The sequence below is a fragment of the Ovis aries genome, chromosome 13 (genome assembly GCF_016772045.2).
Source record: "Ovis aries strain OAR_USU_Benz2616 breed Rambouillet chromosome 13, ARS-UI_Ramb_v3.0, whole genome shotgun sequence".
Lineage (NCBI taxonomy): Eukaryota > Metazoa > Chordata > Mammalia > Artiodactyla > Bovidae > Ovis > Ovis aries.
In genome coordinates this window covers 59,300,620-59,317,838 of record NC_056066.1, presented here as the reverse complement: position 1 = coordinate 59,317,838, position 17,219 = coordinate 59,300,620, and the positions used below count along the sequence as shown (strand labels likewise).

Genomic DNA, 17,219 nt, shown 5'->3' with positions numbered 1-17,219 from the left:
TGGACCTAACAGAAGCAGAAGATATTAAGAAGAGGTGGCAAGAATACACAGAAGAACTGCACAAAAGAGGTCTTCACGACCCAGATAACCACAATGGTGTGATCACTCATCTAGAGCCAGACATCCTGGAATGTGAAGTCAAGTGGGCCTTAGAAAGCATCACTATGAACAAAGCTAGTAGAGGTGATGGAATTCCAGTTGAGCTATTTAAAATCCTGAAAGATGATGCTGTGAAAGTGCTGCACTCAGTATGCCAGCAAATTTGGAAAACTCAGCAGTGGCCACAGGACTGGAAAAGGTCAGTTCTCATTCCAATCCCAAAGAAAGGCAATGCCAAAGAATCCTCAAACTCCTGCACAATTGCACTCATCTCACATGCTAGTAAAGTAATGCTCAAAATTTTCCAAGCCAGGCTTCAGCAATATGTGAACCGTGAACTTCCTGATGTTCAAGTTGGTTTTAGAAAAGGCAGAGGAACCAGAGATCAAATTGCCAACATCCGCTGGATCATGGAAAAGCAAGAGAGTTCCAGAAAAACATCTATTTCTGTTTTATTGACTATGCCAAAGCCTTTGACTGTGTGGATCACAATAAACTGTGGAAAATTCTGAAGGAGATGGGAATACCAGACCACCTGACCTGCCTCTTGAGAAATCTGTATGCAGGTCAGGAAGCAACAGTTAGAACTGGACATGGAACAACAGACTGGTTCCAGATAGGAAAAGGAGTACATCAAGGCTGTATATGGTCACCCTGCTTATTTAATGTATATGCAGAGTACATCATGAGAAACGCTGGACTGGAAGAAACACAAGCTAGAATCAAAATTGCCGGGAGAAATATCAATAACCTCAGATATGCAGATGACACCACCCTTATGGCAGAAAGTGAAGAGGAGCTAAAGAGCCTCTTGATGAAAGGGAAAGAGGAGAGTGAAAAAGTTGGCTTAAAGCTCAACATTCAGAAAACGAAGGTCATGGCATCCGGTCCCATCACTTCATGGGAAATAGATGGGGAAACAGTGGAAACAGTGTCAGACTTTATTTTTGGGGGCTCCAAAATCACTGCAGACGGTGATTCCAGCCATGAAATTAACAGACGCTTACTACTTGGAAGAAAAGTTATGACCAACCTAGATAGCATATTCAAAAGCAGAGATATTACTTTGCCGACTAAGGTCCATCTAGTCAAGGCTGTGGTTTTTCCAGTAGTCATGTATGGATGTGAGAGTTGGACTGTGAAGAAAGCTGAGCGCTGAAGAATTGATGCTTTTGAACTGCGGTGTTGGAAGAGACTCTTGAGAGTCCCTTGGACTGCAAGGAGATCCAACCAGTCTATTCTGAAGGAGATCAGCCCTGGGATTTCTTTGGAAGGAATGATGCTAAAGCTGAAACTCCAGTACTTTGGCCACCTCATGTGAAGAGTTGACTCATTGGAAAAGACTCTGATGCTGGGAGGGTTTGGGGGCAGGAGGAGAAGGGGACACCAGAGGATGAGATGGCTGGATGGTATCACGGACTCGATGGACGTGAGTATGAGTGAACTCCAGGAGTTGGTGATGGACAGGGAGGCCTGGCGTGCTGTGATTCATGGGGTCGCAGAGAGTCTGACACGACTGAGTGACCGAACTGAACTGAACTGAACCTGGTCTCAGGGGTTTCCCAGGTGGTGCAGCAGTAAAGAATCTGCCTGCCAATGCAGGAGACACATGTTCGATCCCTGGGTTGGAAAGATCCCCTGGAGTAGGAAATGGCAACTCATTCCAGTATTCTTGTCTGAAAAATTCCATGGACAGAGGAACCTGGTGTGACTCTGTCCACAGGGTCACAGAATCGGACACAGCTGAGCACAGCACAGCAAGCTGGTCTCAACTACTACTTCTTTACAGTACTTGCCACCCTCTGTTTTATTTATTATATGTTCCCACACACACACCCCTTTTGGGCTCCTCAAGGCAGAGCACACAAGGATTATTGACAAGAAGAGTGTCCCAACCAGAGTGATATTTAAAAAAAGGCTATTGTTGGGGACTTCCTGGTTTCCCACTGGTTAAGTCCCTCCCAACACAGGGGGCCTGGGTTCAATCCCTGGTCAGGGAACTAAGATCCCACATGCCATGCAGAGTGGCCAAATACTTTTTTTTAAGGTATTATTATTGTGTTGGAGTCACAGAACAAGCACATTTGACACATGCAAACACAACTCCACGTGTGCTGGAATGTTCTACAGAGAGAAAGAGAAATCATCTAATTAGTGAGGGAGATTCTAGCCTCCGCAGCTGTCAGTCAGTATAAGCCAGGAGCCTGTGAGCTGAAGAACATGAATCTTCTCTTCCTTCTGTTGGTTTCTGTCATCTCCTAGCGGCAGCATCTCTCTGGGGTTTGGGAGGAGGGATCTGCTGCCCCGTAATTTTCTCTTCATGTCTGGTTTTAGAACTTGAATGCTGCTTAAGCAGACCTGACTGAGCAGATGGATCACAGCGGGCTCTCAGGCAGGTGCACTGTGTAGATGCTGCAGACGGGGCTGTGATGGACGGGCTGGCATGCTGCCCAGGCTCCCTCCAGGACCAAGAGTGCCTTCCTCAGCTACGGGGAGAGTTCTGGCCAAAAGCAAGCAGCTGAGTCCTTCTCTGAGGCTCGCTGGCCTTCAGCTGAAGATGGACGTCTGCATGAGGCTTCACGGGGGCCACGGACACCCATACAGATGACCTCTGGAGGATGGGGTACAAAGCAACCCCGCGCCCCAGGTCAACCCAGCTCTGCCGGCCCTTCCAGCTCCAGGGCTGCTGCAGGACTGACCGAGGACCACACTACAGTGGCAGGTTGAACTCCCACCTCTGCCCTACCATGCTTCCCCCTCCCCACACTTTTGAGCACTCTTCAGAAAGTTCCAGCCCATCCACCCTCCATCCTGCAGAACCCAGCCTGCCACCGGGTTCTGTAGGAAAGCCCAGTTCTAGAGAATAGGAGAGAACGGGCTATTCTTCCCTCCCTGCAACCCTGCAGAATAGGGTAGAAGCTGATGAAGGAAGTCAGAATACACCATGGAGTGGAATTCACTCAGGGCTGGACATCATTCTCAGCCAAGATCTTCATTCAAGTGGGAGAGAAGCACTGCGCAGTCTGGGAGGGTCCGTGTGGGAGCTGGACCCTGTGAGCTTGTGGACCGATGACCTGACACCTCCAGAGTCTTTCCCCTCCTTCCCACCTTTGCTCAGGTGCCTCCCTACTATATCCACTGATACCTGAAGCTCTGACTCTCAGCGTAAGCCTGGCCTCCAGGGGGAGACTGTACAGTCTCTGGAGGATTCTGACTTGGTACAGGGGAGGAAGTCCACCCCCTACCCCCAGAGAGTTATCTTTCAGAGTCTCTGGGCACAAGGGCCTGGCACCTGTCCCCACGGGAGCAGCAAGGAGTTACCGCAGCGGGTGATCTGTCACTCCATCCTGACTTCTGACTGAGAGAAATGCAGGGATGAGGTCAGAGATGCCAGGTGTCTGCCTGAAGCACCAGCCTCCTGCAGAATGAAGGGAAAGGGAGTGTGTGGGTGATGGACACTGTTCGAGGCAGCATACTCGTGTCAGAAGAGAGGTGAGATTCTGCTTTACTCTGCGTGTCACTGAGGACTCCAGCTGCCTTCTCCTAGCTTCTGCCAACAGGGACTAGATGGCTGCTTGCAAAGGACAGTCCCAATTCTGCGGGAGCCTCACAAGCAAACGCAGCTGCTCTGATGGACCATGGGGAGGCGCCCGGGACCAGGATGCAGAGCAGAAAGCGTGTCCTAACCCAAGAGGTGTGCTGGGCGCCACACCTGACGGGCTGCTGAGAAAAGAACCCTGGGGTCCAGTCCAGCCCTTGCCCAGGAACGGGACAGCCCCTCTCCATCTCTTCTTCTGTCAAATGCAATTGCTACAACAATACGGCCTCATAGGGGCATCAGGAAGTGGGGCCCCAGCTAAGATGAGACAAGAACCTGAGAATGAGCACCTCCTTAAATTCCACACCTTCAGCACCTTTCTGGATGCACCCTAGTCCCTGCCAGGGTGTAAAGACTAAGGGAGGAAATGCAGGAAGAAGAAGTTCTCCGCTCTAGGGCCAGGTGCATCCCAGCCCCAAGCATCCCCCGCCATCCGCTGTAGCCTCAGGGGAGGTTCTGAGCCCTCCCTGCCCACTCTCCTTACCTATAAAGTGGAGGCAAAAATGAATTAATTTCTGCAACGTGTTCACTGCAGTGCCTGACACAGGTTAGTTCTGGTTTTTTTTTTTTTTTTGGAAGTATTAGTTAATTTACAAAGCAGCAGGCTGCTTTCCTAATGAGAGGCTCTGGGGCAGAAACCCCTCCCAGGGACGTACAGATTGTTGGCAGAATTCAGTTCCGAGCAGTTGTAGGGTAGAGGTCCCAGTTTCCTGGGGGCTGTCAGTGGGGAGCTGTTCTCAGCTTCTGGAGGACACCCATGTTCCTTGAACTTGAACTTCAAGTGAACAAATGAACTTGTTTGTCTTCTAACCAGAAATTGCAAATGGAGCTTTCCTTATCTCTTCACTCCTGCTTTCTCTTCTAACAGCATCTTTATCACAGCAGTAGGAAAAGCTTGTCTATTCTTAAGAACTTGTGTAATTAGATTAGGCTCACCCTGATGAGCTAGGATAATCTCCCATCTCAGGGTTTATAACATTAAGCATACCGGCATGGTCCCCTTTGGCCAAGTAAAGTAACATTCACAGGTTCCTGGGATGGGAACATGGACATCTTTGGGAGTGGGGATGTTATTTTGCCGACCACACACATAGCAAACTGTATTTAGTGTATTAGCAGTTGTTGTTTAGTCACTAACTTGTGTCTGACTCTTTGCAACCCCATGGACTACAGCCCACCATGCTGCTATGCCCATGGGATTTCCCGGGTAAGAATACTGGAGTGGGTTACCATTTCCTTGTCCCAGAGTTCTTCCGGGCCCAGGGATCAAATCTTAGTCTCCTGCTTGGCAAGCAAGTTCTTTACCACTGAGCCACCTGGGAAGCCCCATATCAGCAGTTATCTAGGTCTAAAAGATGGTAAGTAAAGCTACTTATGTAGCTATTATTATGTGCATTAAACATCTATGATATTGTAACTCAACTGCTCGATGCTGCATGTAGCAATGAACCAATCAAACAGGGTCCCTGCTTTCACAGAGTTTACAGTCTGGTAATAGTGATTCCCAAAATGTGACCCTCAGACAGATAGCATCACCTGGCGACCTGATGGAGACAAACTCTCAGATCCCATTCCAGACCTACTGAGTCAGAAACAGAGTGGGGCAGGGCTTGGGGGGATTTGTGTCTTAAAGCCTCCCAGGTGAGTCTGACACATACTAAAGTCTGTGAATCACTGGTCCAGTATGTCTCTGTCTCAGCACTGGCAAACATTTCTAGTCTGCAAGGCTTACTGTCCGGCAATGTTAGCCAACTGATACTCTATGTGAAGAAAATTAGTTCCTGCTCAGCTGGTAAAGAATCCACCTGCAATGCAGGAGACCCCAGTCTGAGTCCTCGGTTGGGAAGATCCCCTGGAGAAGGTATAGGCTACCCACTCCAATATTCCTGGGCTCCCCTGGTGGCTCAGATGGTAAAGAATCCACCTGAAATGCAGGAGACCTAGGTTCAATCCCTCAGTTGAGAAGATCCCTTGGCGGAGGAGCATGGCAACCCCACTGCAATATTCTTGCCTGGAGAATTCCCATGAACAGAGGAGCCTAGTGGGCTACAGTCCATGGGGTCACAAAGAGTCGGACACAACTGAATGACTAAGCACACACACAGGCTCTAGAGGCGAGGTCTGTTTTCAAGACAAAGATACCTTACCAGACTTTCAGAGGACTCGGTGCCTCCCTCCCGACCTTCCTACTTTCTTTTTTTCTGATTTCTAATTCATCACAGAACCTCTGGATAGTAATTTGCTGTCTCAGGAATCCCATAAAGACAGGGTTTTCTACACACAAATGCTCAAGTATTCTGCTCTCTAAAGAAGAGGAATCATTATAAATGAATACATTAATCTTGAGTTAGAATGAGTCAGTCATCAAAGAAGTGAGCATCTATGGGTACGCTAAAGATGTTCACCAGAGGACTTGAAATACTGATTAATAAACATGAGTTAGATGGGCTAATGCCCCCAAGCACATCCACATTCTAATCCCAGACCTTGTGAATATGTTACCTTACATGGCCAAAGGGACTTTGCAGGTGAGATTAAGATAAAGATCTATATATGGGTTATGGGGCTTCCTTGGAGGGTCAGATGATAAAGAATCTGCCTGCAATTTGAAAGACCCAGGTTTGATCCCTGGGTAGGGAAGATCCCCTGGAGAAGGAAATGGCAACCCACTCCAGTATTCTTGCTTGGAGAATCCCATGGACTGAGGAGCCAGGCGGGCTACAGTCTACCGGGTCACAAAGAGTTGGACATGACTGAGAGACTAGCACTGTTACTTGTGAGTTATGGGTCACAGATGTAAAAAAAACAAATTTATGATTACACGGAAATCAACCTTGAATATTGATGGGCAGGACTGATGCTGGAGCAGAAGTTCCAATACTTTGGCCAGCCTGATACAAAGAGCTGACTCACTGAAAAAAGCTCTGATGCTGGGAAAGATTGAAAGCAAAAGTAGAAGGGGTCAACAGAGGATGAGATTGTTGGATAGCATCACCAACTCAGTGGACATGAATTTGAGCCAATTCTGGGAAAGAGTGAAGGACAGGGGAGCCTGGCATGCTGCAGTCCATGGGGTCACAAAGAGTGGGATACAGCTTAGCAACTGAACAAGTGGTTACCAAAGGGGAAAGGCAGGGAGGGATAAACTGGAAAATTGGGACTGACATATACACACTACTATATATAAAATAGATAACTAACAAGGACATACTGTATAGCACAAGAAACTCTACTCAGTACTCTGTAATGACCTATCTAGGGAAATAATCTAAAAAAAAAAGAATAGATATATGTTTTCGGATAACTGATTCTTTCTGCTGTACAGCAGAAACTAATAGTTGATTGTAAATCAACTATACTCCAATAATTTTTTAAAAATAAAAAATTTTTAATAAAAAATGTTTTAAAAGATGATGGGTCTAGAGATGGGAGTTGATCCCAGATTATCCTAGTGGGCCTACAAGAGTCCTTGTAGGGGGGCAGTAACAAAGTCAGAGTTACGAAAGGAGATGTGATGACAGAGGCCAGCGTCCGAGGGAGACGGAAAAATACGGCACGACCGACTGGCTCTGACACGGAAGGCTGAGGCCATGAGCCAGGACGTACAGGTGGCCTCTAGAGGCTGAGACATGCAAGGAAACAGATTCTCTCCTGTCGCCTCCAGAAAGAATGGAGCCCTGCCAACCAACCCCTTTTGGATTTCCGCCCTCCAGAACTGTGAGAGAACACATTTTCTGATAGTTTTGGCTGCTAAGTTTGTGGTGATTAGTGAGAGCAGCTAAAGGACACTAATACAGGTGTGACACAAAGATGCCAGAGGCAGAGCAGGCAGGCTCCCACTCCCTCATCAGCACAGGCGCCACGTTGCTGCTGTTGAGTCCATAAGCTGTGCCTGACTCTTTTGCAAACCCCATGGACTGTAGCCTACCAGGCTCCTCTAACCATGGGATTTCCCAGGCAAGAATACCAGTGTGGGTTGCCATTTCCTTCTGCAGGGGATCTTCCCGACCCAGGGATTGAACCTGGGTCTCCTGCATTGGCAGGCGGATTCTTTACCACTGGGCTACTTAGAATTCTTTTTCCAAACTGATGAAGCCTTGGAATTCTTCCAGATAGACAATATCTATTGACCGGAACTAGAATGCAAGAATGAGTCAAATTCTTGGTTATAAATAACAGAACCCTCTCTGGCTAATTTAAACAAAAAGGAATTTACTAAATGGTGTTGGGTAGCTCACAACCTCTCTGGGGAGGTCAGAACATTGAGCTCAGAGGCCACACAACAGGAATGATGCCCGAGTTAGGCTTCTGGGCAGCCCCTTGTGTGACCGTCCCTGGTCACACACCGAGTCCAGGAGCTGGGGCAGGGCTGCTGCCTTTGAAAGTAGCATGCTCCTCTCCCACATGAACTCCATGGCTGGCTCTCCTTGCACTACTTCTCTGTCAACACCTGCAAATGGCTAGATCTCTTTCCTCGATACTCCAAGTATAGTCCATGGACCAGCAGCATCAGCACTCCCAGATCTATAGAACCAGAATCTGGATTTTGATGGGATATTTGGGTGATTCAGACGCACAGCAAAAGGCTAAGACACTCCGGTCTGAGATCATCCAGGCTTGGCGTGAGATAATTCAGTGGTACAGTCCTCAGACCTGTAGCATCATCAGGGTAATGCCTCCCCGCCAAGAAACACAACACTCAGAACATAGGACTCTGGTGCTATAACAGGCAAGGAAACAAGAGGTGAGGAGAGTTAAGGGCACTCAATTCTATGATTGAAGGAAAGAATACAACTATAAAGTGCTAAGATTGATTTTTTTTTTCAAGCAAGAAATACAGGGAGATTTTTTTGTATACCATGGAGGGTTTTGTATTCATCATATCTGGTAACCAGAAAAACTGGGAACAACATGGATCATCTATCTTCTAGACTCAGAAAACTGCTTTTTATCATTAATTTGACTCGGTTGCTACAACTGTCAATCAACCACAGGAAAATGGACTTGGAGAAGCAAAATTTAACCCTAAGTTTCCAAAAGAGGTTCCAGCAGAGAGCAAAGAAAGAAAGTTCTTTTTAAAAAGCATGCACAAGGAAGTACCTTGACCTGTTCCTTGATTTGAAGTGCTCAGAAAACAAAATAACTCACTCTCTATTTATAAGATCTTGAAATTCAAGAGAGCAAGAGCAGAGATTTGTTGTTTTGAATGTTCTTATAACTTTTATACTGAATTTTAATACAGAAGAATTTACATGTGTTGGGTTTTTTTTGTTTGTTTGTTTATTGAAGTCTAGTTGATGTACAATATTATATTAGTTTCAAGTGTAGAGCAGAGTGATTTAGTTACATATTTTTTCGATTATTTTCCATTATACAAGATATTGAATATCATCCATGTTCTACATAGTAAATCCTGTTGCTCATCCATTTTAGGTATAGTAAACATAGTAGTCTGTATCTATACAAACATAGTAGTTTGTATCCGTTAATCCCATACTCCTGATTTATCCCTCCCCGCTCCATTTCCTCCTTGGTAACCATAAGTTTGTTTTCTATGTCCATGAGTCCATTTCTGTTTTGTATATAGAGTCATTTGTATTATCTTTTAGATTCCACATTTAAGTGGCATCATATAATATTTGTCTGTCTCTGACTGACTTCACTTAGTGTGATCATCTCTAGATCCCTCCAGGTTCCTACAAATGACCGTATTTCATTCCTTTCGATGGCTGAGTAATATTCTGTTGCGCCACATCTTAAGCCAGTTGTCTGTGTGGGGGCTCTTGGGTTGTTTCCACGTCTTGGCTATTGTAAACGGTGCTGCTATGGACACTGGGGTGCATGTATATTTCCAAATTAGAGTTTCATCTTTTCTGGATATATGCCCAGGCAGGAGTGGGATTGCTGGATCATTTCTATTTCTATTTCTAGTTTTTTAAGGACCCTCCATTTTCCATAGTGGCAAGCCCAACTTACATTTCCACTTACAGCTGTTGGTTTTGCTTGTTTTGAATTTGAAAAATTGGAAAATGGAGACTTTTGTGATCCAGAAGATAAACACAGCCTCAATGAGCATATTTTGTACCATCACATAGGGACAGAAAGTATATTAGTAATTGTCAGAGGCTGAGGGAAGTAGCAAACAAGGAGTGACTGCTAATGGAGACCAAGTTATGAAAATGTCCTGGAATTAGACAGTGGTGATGGCTGCGCAACCTCATGACGATGAAAAAAAAAAAACCCCCACTGAAACACATACTTCAAAATCACGAATTTTCTGGAATATATGTCTCAATTAAAAAAAAGTAAAGTGAAATTTACAGGCATAAAAATATTAGGAACCTAGAGTCTGAATAAAAATAGATCTTAGGGTGTTTTGCCTGACATCCCAATAGCTGGGACCCTGAACTTCCACCGCAGTGGGTGTGAGTTCAATCCTTGATCAGGAAACTAAGATCCCTTATGCTGTGCAGTGTGGCCAAAAACAAAATAAACTTAAATAAGTAAATCTTATTAAGTAAAACTCTTTCAAGGCATAGGATTAAAATATTTGGACACTCAGACAGAAAAAGGCAACTATCGTATGATATCACTTACATGTGGAATCTAAAAAAGGGTACAAATGAACTTCTCTACAAAACAAAGGCAGAGTCACGGATGTCAAAAACAAAGTACCGTGTCAGTTTAAAAGGAGCTGTGTCTGGGCTGCTCCCCCAGGAAAGCAGAGAGTAGAGCTTAGAGAAGACCACATCAACACTCATTGGGGATGACGGGATGAGGGCACCTCTGAGGATACAGGTCTGAAGTGCCAGGCCCCGCCTGCTCGCTCTCAAGGATGCATAAACAGAGAATGATGTCGGTGCTCAGCCCAAAGCAGGGGAAAGACCTCGCAGTCTGAGCTTTACAGGTTAAGACAAGTGCCCCCGAAACCACAGACCAGAACAGTATAAACACACCTCTCGCTGTGACCCAGAGGGTGAGGAAGAGAAACCCCCATGACAATTAGGATTTTCTTTTCCCCAATCTGGAACATGAGAGGTTTAGCATCCGAAATGAAATCACTTTGTTCAAAATGAATACAAGTGCTTTTCATGCCCCTCACTCAGTTCACAGACTGGAATCCACACTCAGATGCATTTTTTTTTAAAATTTTAGTAGAAATTGAAAATGATAAGACTATCCACAAAAATCAGAAGTGTCATTCTCCCAGCACTCTCAGCTGAATATGAAATCTTTTACATCCTTGTCAATCTGAAGTTTGATTTGCATTTCCCAGACTCCACAGAAGGGTGAACATCTTTTCATAAATTTATCAGTCACTTGCATTTCCTCTTCAGCAAATTTCTATTCCTGTCTTTAGCCCCTTGTTCTAAGAGGTAAATCATCTCTTTCTTATTAATGTGAAAACATTCTTTGTATTGAAGAGATAGTAACCTTTGACTACGGCAAGTCTTTTCTTCCTGTTTGTCTTCTGACTTTGTTTATGGTGCCTTTTTTCACACTTAATTTATTGCCTATCCTTTTTTTTTTTTTTAAAGAAAACCTTTTTATTTTGTATCGGGGTACAGCTGATTAACAATGTTGTGATAGTTTCAGGTAGATAGTAAAGGGACCCAGCCATACATATACGTGTATCCATCCTCCCCCAAACTCCCCTCCCATCCAGGTTGCCACACAACACTGAGCAGAGTTCCCTTGCTATACAGTAGGTCCTTGTTGGTTATCCAGTTTAAATATAGCATTGTGTAACATATGTAAGTAGAAGGCAATGGCACCCCACTCCAGTACTCTTGCCTGGAAAATTCATGGATGGAGGAGCCTGGTAGGCTGCAGTCCATGGGGTCGCTAAAAGTCGGACACGACTGAGCGACTTCACTTTCACTTTTCACTTTCATGCATTGGAGAAGAAAATGACAACCCACTCCAGTGTTCTTGCCTGGAGAATCCCAGGGACGGGAGCCTGGTGGGCTACCATCTATGGGGTAGCACAGTCAGACACGACTGAAGCGACTTAGCAGCAGCAGCAACATATGTAAAATGCCTATTTTTACTTGCAAATTTGCTGTATGACTCAGGGAACTCAAACCAGGGCTCTGTAACAACCTGGAGGAGTGGGAAAGGGTGGGAAGTGGGAGGGAGTTTCAAGAGGGAGGAGACATGTACACCTGTAGCTAATTCATATTGATGTATAACAGAAATCAAACCAATATTGAAAGCAATCATCAATCCATTAAAAATAAATAAATACAATAAAATAAATAAGTATAGCCATGTGCACATGTCCATCGCAAACTCCCTATCCCTTTCCCCCTCTGGTTGCCTATATTTTCAATAAGACCTCTCCACCCCACAGTTTCATAAATATTCTAAGATTTCATCTACTTTGTATGCACATTTCTTCTGTCTAATACACACCCAGTCACACTCACATCCATAGTTAGTGGATAGTTGGATAATCAGAGCATCAGTGGACCAGTAATTGATGTGCAGGTATGCAGCAGGGGGATGGGGGTGGCAAGGGGACTCAGTGTGTCCAGAGTTTACATCATCCTCCTGTCCAACCTCACATCTGACATAAGCTAAGTATTAAAAATTCGGTGCTAAATTCTGCCTTTTATTGGGTTGGCCACAAAGTTCATTTGGGCTTTTTCCATTAGATGGTACAGAAAACCTGAATGAACTTTTGGCCAACCAATACATTTTTCCAGCTCAAATGGCATCTCTGTTCTCCCAGGTACTTAAGAAGGAAGTGCAGGTGTTCCCTGCACTGTCCCACATCCCATCACACTTTAATCTCCAGGACCCTATATCCTAAGGATCTCTGTCCACTCCTCCCTTTGCCCTGTGGCCACCTCCTTGCTTCAGGATGCCATCATCTCCCTGTTAATCTCTGCAGCCCTGGCCCCACAGGCTCCTGACTCATCCCCTCCCACAGCAGTCTCCACCATGCAAAGGGAATGTTTCTAAAATGCAAACCCCACCTCCTCTTTCCCACAGCCCCCCCACTGCCCCACAGTCCAAAACTCCCACACTCAGCTGAGACTGTCCTTCAGGAGCCTGGCCCCTCTCGCCTTAAAATAAAAAGAAAAGCAGACTCATTTCTCAAATTGTGTCTCCCAGCTCCACACTCTGGCCAGAGAAAACTAAAGTCCTTCGAAAAGCATCAAGCTCTCTTTTCTGTTGATCTCAACCTTGGCTCTGTTCTCCCCTCACCCCTTAAAAACTGAAAATGCACCTGCCCAGGTACTACCCCTGGGTGATTCTGTTTCAGAAGGTCAAATGCGATCCCCAGGAACACATTCTACAGATTCCCACAGCCACGTGTAGAACCACTGCTTTTAGCCTCCAGGCTGTAAGCATGTTATTCCCTCTGCCTGGAATCCTCTTCTCTCTCCATCAACCCCAGCTCTCACCTCACCACTGGGCATCACCTCTGTTCTTTGAAGTCAAAGCTTAGAAGCCCCTTCCTCCAGGAACTTCCCTTGATCAGCAGGTTAGGGGGCCCCCTCAGAGCTCCCCCAGCCCCTGGCATTCCCCCATTCAAGCATGCATCACACTGTAATAAAACTGCTGGATTTCTCATCTCCCACCCCAGACTCTGAGTCTGGGAGAAACAAGGATGGTGTGTTTGTCTTGCTCACCACTGAATTTCCTGCACGGGGCAGAAACCTAACACATGGCAGGTGCTTAATAAATGTTTGCCACCAAAAAAGAAAAAGAATGAACAAATAATCCGTGGACGAAAGGATGGCTGTGGCCGTTTCCATGACAAAAACTGCTCAGCCCAGCCAGAGAACAGATGCGCGGTCTGACCTGCAGAGGGCAGTAGACTGCTTTTGAATCTCTGGGTCCGATTCCTGGGAGCCGGTTCTGCTGTCAGTCAGAGAGACGTCGGATGCTCAGTGGTCATTTCGCCGCTCTGAAGATTAAGTAGGAGTTGTTTGCCTCCAGCCAATGTATAAAAACTGAGTGTTTCCCCCGCACTCCTCACAACAGGTACCACGTCCCCCGTCTTGCTATGAAAACTGCCGTAACTGTAGCAGCTAGTGGCTGGTTTTCTGTTCCCAGGTTGGGATGTGAGAGGGGGAAAGAGAGGGAGACAGAAGGAAGGGAGAGAGAGAGATAAGTTTCTCTAAAACTGATCGTCCTGGAGAAGCACAGGGAAGTTTTCTGTAGGAATCCAAGCCGACTTTTTCCTCTGTCTTTCTCTCTCTCTCCCGACCTGTCTCTTTCTCTCCCTCTCTCCATCCTTTTATTCCGGGGAAGAACAAAATCTAACACTGGACAAGCATCTAAAACCAGGATCAGGGGGGAGACTTTTTTTCTTTCCTGATAGCAGCAGCAACAGCAGCAGCCACAGCCTCAGGACCCTGCTGGAGCCCCCGCTCCGATCAGCCAGCTGTCTGTGAGCGATGAATGCTTCGTGCTGTCTGCACTCGGCTCAACCAATGCTGCCTAACAGCTCAGAGCACGTCGCTGCCCCTTCCTTCAGCAACCAGAGCAGCAGCCGCTTCTGTGAGCAGGTCTTCATCAAGCCCGAGGTCTTCCTGGCCCTGGGCATCATCAGCCTGCTGGAAAACATCCTGGTCATCCTGGCCGTGGTCAGGAACGGCAACCTGCACTCCCCCATGTACTTCTTCCTCTGCAGCCTGGCCGTGGCCGACATGCTGGTGAGCGTGTCCAATGCCCTGGAGACCGTCATGATCGCCGTGGTCAACAGCGACTACCTGACGTTGGAGGACCAGTTCATCCAGCACATGGACAACGTCTTTGACTCCATGACCTGCATCTCCCTGGTGGCCTCCATCTGCAACCTCCTGGCCATTGCGGTCGACAGGTACGTCACCATCTTCTACGCGCTCCGCTACCACAGCATCATGACCGTGAGGAAGGCACTGGCCCTGATCGCGGCCATCTGGCTGGGCTGCGGCATCTGCGGTGTGGTGTTCATCGTCTACTCCGAGAGCAAGATGGTCATCGTGTGCCTGGTCACCATGTTCCTTGCCATGCTGCTGCTCATGGGCACCCTCTACGTGCACATGTTCCTCTTCGCCCGGCTGCACGTCAAGCGCATCGCCGCGCTGCCGCCCGCTGACGGAGCGGCCCCGCAGCAGCACTCCTGCATGAAGGGGGCGGTCACCATCACCATCCTGCTGGGGGTCTTCGTCTTTTGCTGGGCCCCCTTCTTCCTCCACCTCGTCCTCATAATAACCTGCCCCACCAACCCCTACTGCGTCTGCTACACTGCCCACTTCAATACCTACCTGGTCCTCATCATGTGTAACTCCGTCATCGACCCGCTCATCTACGCCTTCCGGAGCCTGGAGCTGCGCAACACCTTCAAGGAGATCCTCTGCAGCTGCAACGGCATGAACTTGGGATAAGACGTGGGGCCGTGGCAAGGGTTCTCAGTCTGGTCACTTTCCACCCTCCAGCTGGCCCAGGTGTTTAGCAACAAGGCAGATTACTACTTATAAGACAAACAAAAGAGTGTTACAGTCATGATCCTAGGTGTCTTTTTGTTTTTAAGCTTGCAGAGAGCCTTTGGTTGAAAGGGAAAAACGGTATCTAACAGGCTCTGTTGAAAGGATGCCTACGTGGGTAAGTCACAAGCTCTGATTTCTCAAATAGTCCCTTGGGGGAATCCATGGAGGCTGCTCTGAGTGCTGTCTGCATTCATTTCCATGCACCCAGGGTCTTGGACCCCTGCCTGAGCCCTGCTTCCTACCCACTCCTTCATGCTTCAGGTCAGACAGACTCAAGGATTTGCCATAACAGTAAGGGTAGCTGGAATCTCCCCCAAGCAAACCTGTTACAGCTACTAACACCTAGCTTGAATGGCTTTACTCTCATTTCATAAGAGACTAGACTTCTAGTCTATCACCCTATTTATGGTAAAAACAACCTCCTAAAAACAATGACCTCTTCGTGGAAGAAGTAATGCTATGCTGTTTGCCCCCCTTCTTGACTCCATCGCCAGCCCCCCTCCGAAAGAAATAGCATGGGAATGGAACCCACTTCTATTTTTGTTATTACTATTGTGTTATTCCACTTTGTACTATTACGGTTGTTTCTGTTGTTGTTGGGTTTGTTTGCATTCAACACAGGGCATCTTTCAAAACTCTAATGCAAGAGAGATAAAGTGCTTTGGAAAATCAGAACATACCCATGTACAAAGTATTTTGATGCCTTGCTATTTTAAGGTATATATTTCCCTATTTTAAAAAGGTGAATTTTTCCTATGGTTTCTTTTCTGTCTTTAAAATAAGAGAGGGAATTGTGGGTGGGAGGGCATATGTCTCAAGAAATTGCTGGACTGGAGTTTCAGGGAGTTAAACTCTGAGCTGCCTGTGATTTTCTTGAAAGCTGTTTTGCTCATAAGAACTGAGTCTCTGTCATGGGTTTTCTATGTGATGTGATGATGTATGACGGAGGATGGTTTCTGGTTCACCATTCCTTTCATTTGACATGGTGTTAAAGTTGGGTGACCCTGTTGTCAAGGTCTATACTGAATCAAGTAGAGATTCGCTCCTGTGAACACAGGGTGAGCCTTGCTGATGAGCTCTGTCCACAGGTGTGTGCTGCGAGCCTCTGTCAGACCCCCCTCCTCCCCAGAGGACTTCAGATTGTACTTTCTGGTTGTCCCCACGTTCCCCTCTCCCACGAATTCTTACATTATGCTGTCTTTGGTATACAACTGTGTATTTTTCTTGTGCTGTAATATACTGAGGCTTTCTGTACTTGATCTGTGCTAATGTGAACAATAGGATTTGTTTCTTGCTTTGGTTGTGATGTTTGGAAATAATTAAAAAAAGGCTTTTGTGGCTGATAAACATGTGTCACATTGAACCACACCACCCGGAAGCATCCCGCTGGCTTCTGCCCGTGGCCGTCTACTGCAATTCCGTGACTATTTTATCAATGGCATAAACATCCCCATTGACAGCACTGCTGGCCTTTTCTAGGGCAATGCTTTTTAGCCAAACTACAAAACTCTCCCATTTAGTTTCCAAAAATATCAGGCTGAAATTCCTGGGCCACTGTCACTCTGCATTATTTTAATCGAGACACCAAATAATAGGTCTTGTCCACTGCCTCCTGGAAAATTGATGTGGAAAATGGGGAACCGAATTCTTTGAAAATAGTATTGACAGCTCTAGGGATTATGATGTCCTTTTTCTATGCAAACAAGATAAAAATAACATACTTTGCCCTCTTTTATATTAGCTTTCACATTATTTCATTTATACTGTCAACAAGTCTCTGACATAGATGAGTCACCTCTGTGACATAGATGAAGAACCTCTGTCCCAAACATGACTGCCCAAGAATGCCCAGCTACTTCGGGGTCTCTGTATATTTTGTGCCATGAGGCTGATGTCTTTTTGCACCAACACAATGCTGCCAACAGTTTTCCACAATCAAAACGGATCCAGCTGCCCTTTCTATGTACACTTTAGCCCAGAGCAGTGTTTCTGAACAGAAACATCTGCTGGAATCACCCAAGATCTTGCTCAAGCCC

General features: G+C 46.3%; 1 protein-coding gene across 1 annotated transcript; it reads left to right on the top strand.

Annotated features, from left to right (window-relative positions):
• The first annotated feature begins 13,686 nt into the window (after positions 1-13,686).
• Positions 13,687-16,530, top strand: MC3R (melanocortin 3 receptor). Its single transcript, XM_060397827.1, has one exon. It carries the CDS (start codon positions 14,110-14,112, stop codon positions 15,079-15,081), a length of 972 nt encoding a protein of 323 aa, XP_060253810.1. The 5' UTR covers positions 13,687-14,109; the 3' UTR covers positions 15,082-16,530.
• The last annotated feature ends 689 nt before the right edge of the window (positions 16,531-17,219 follow it).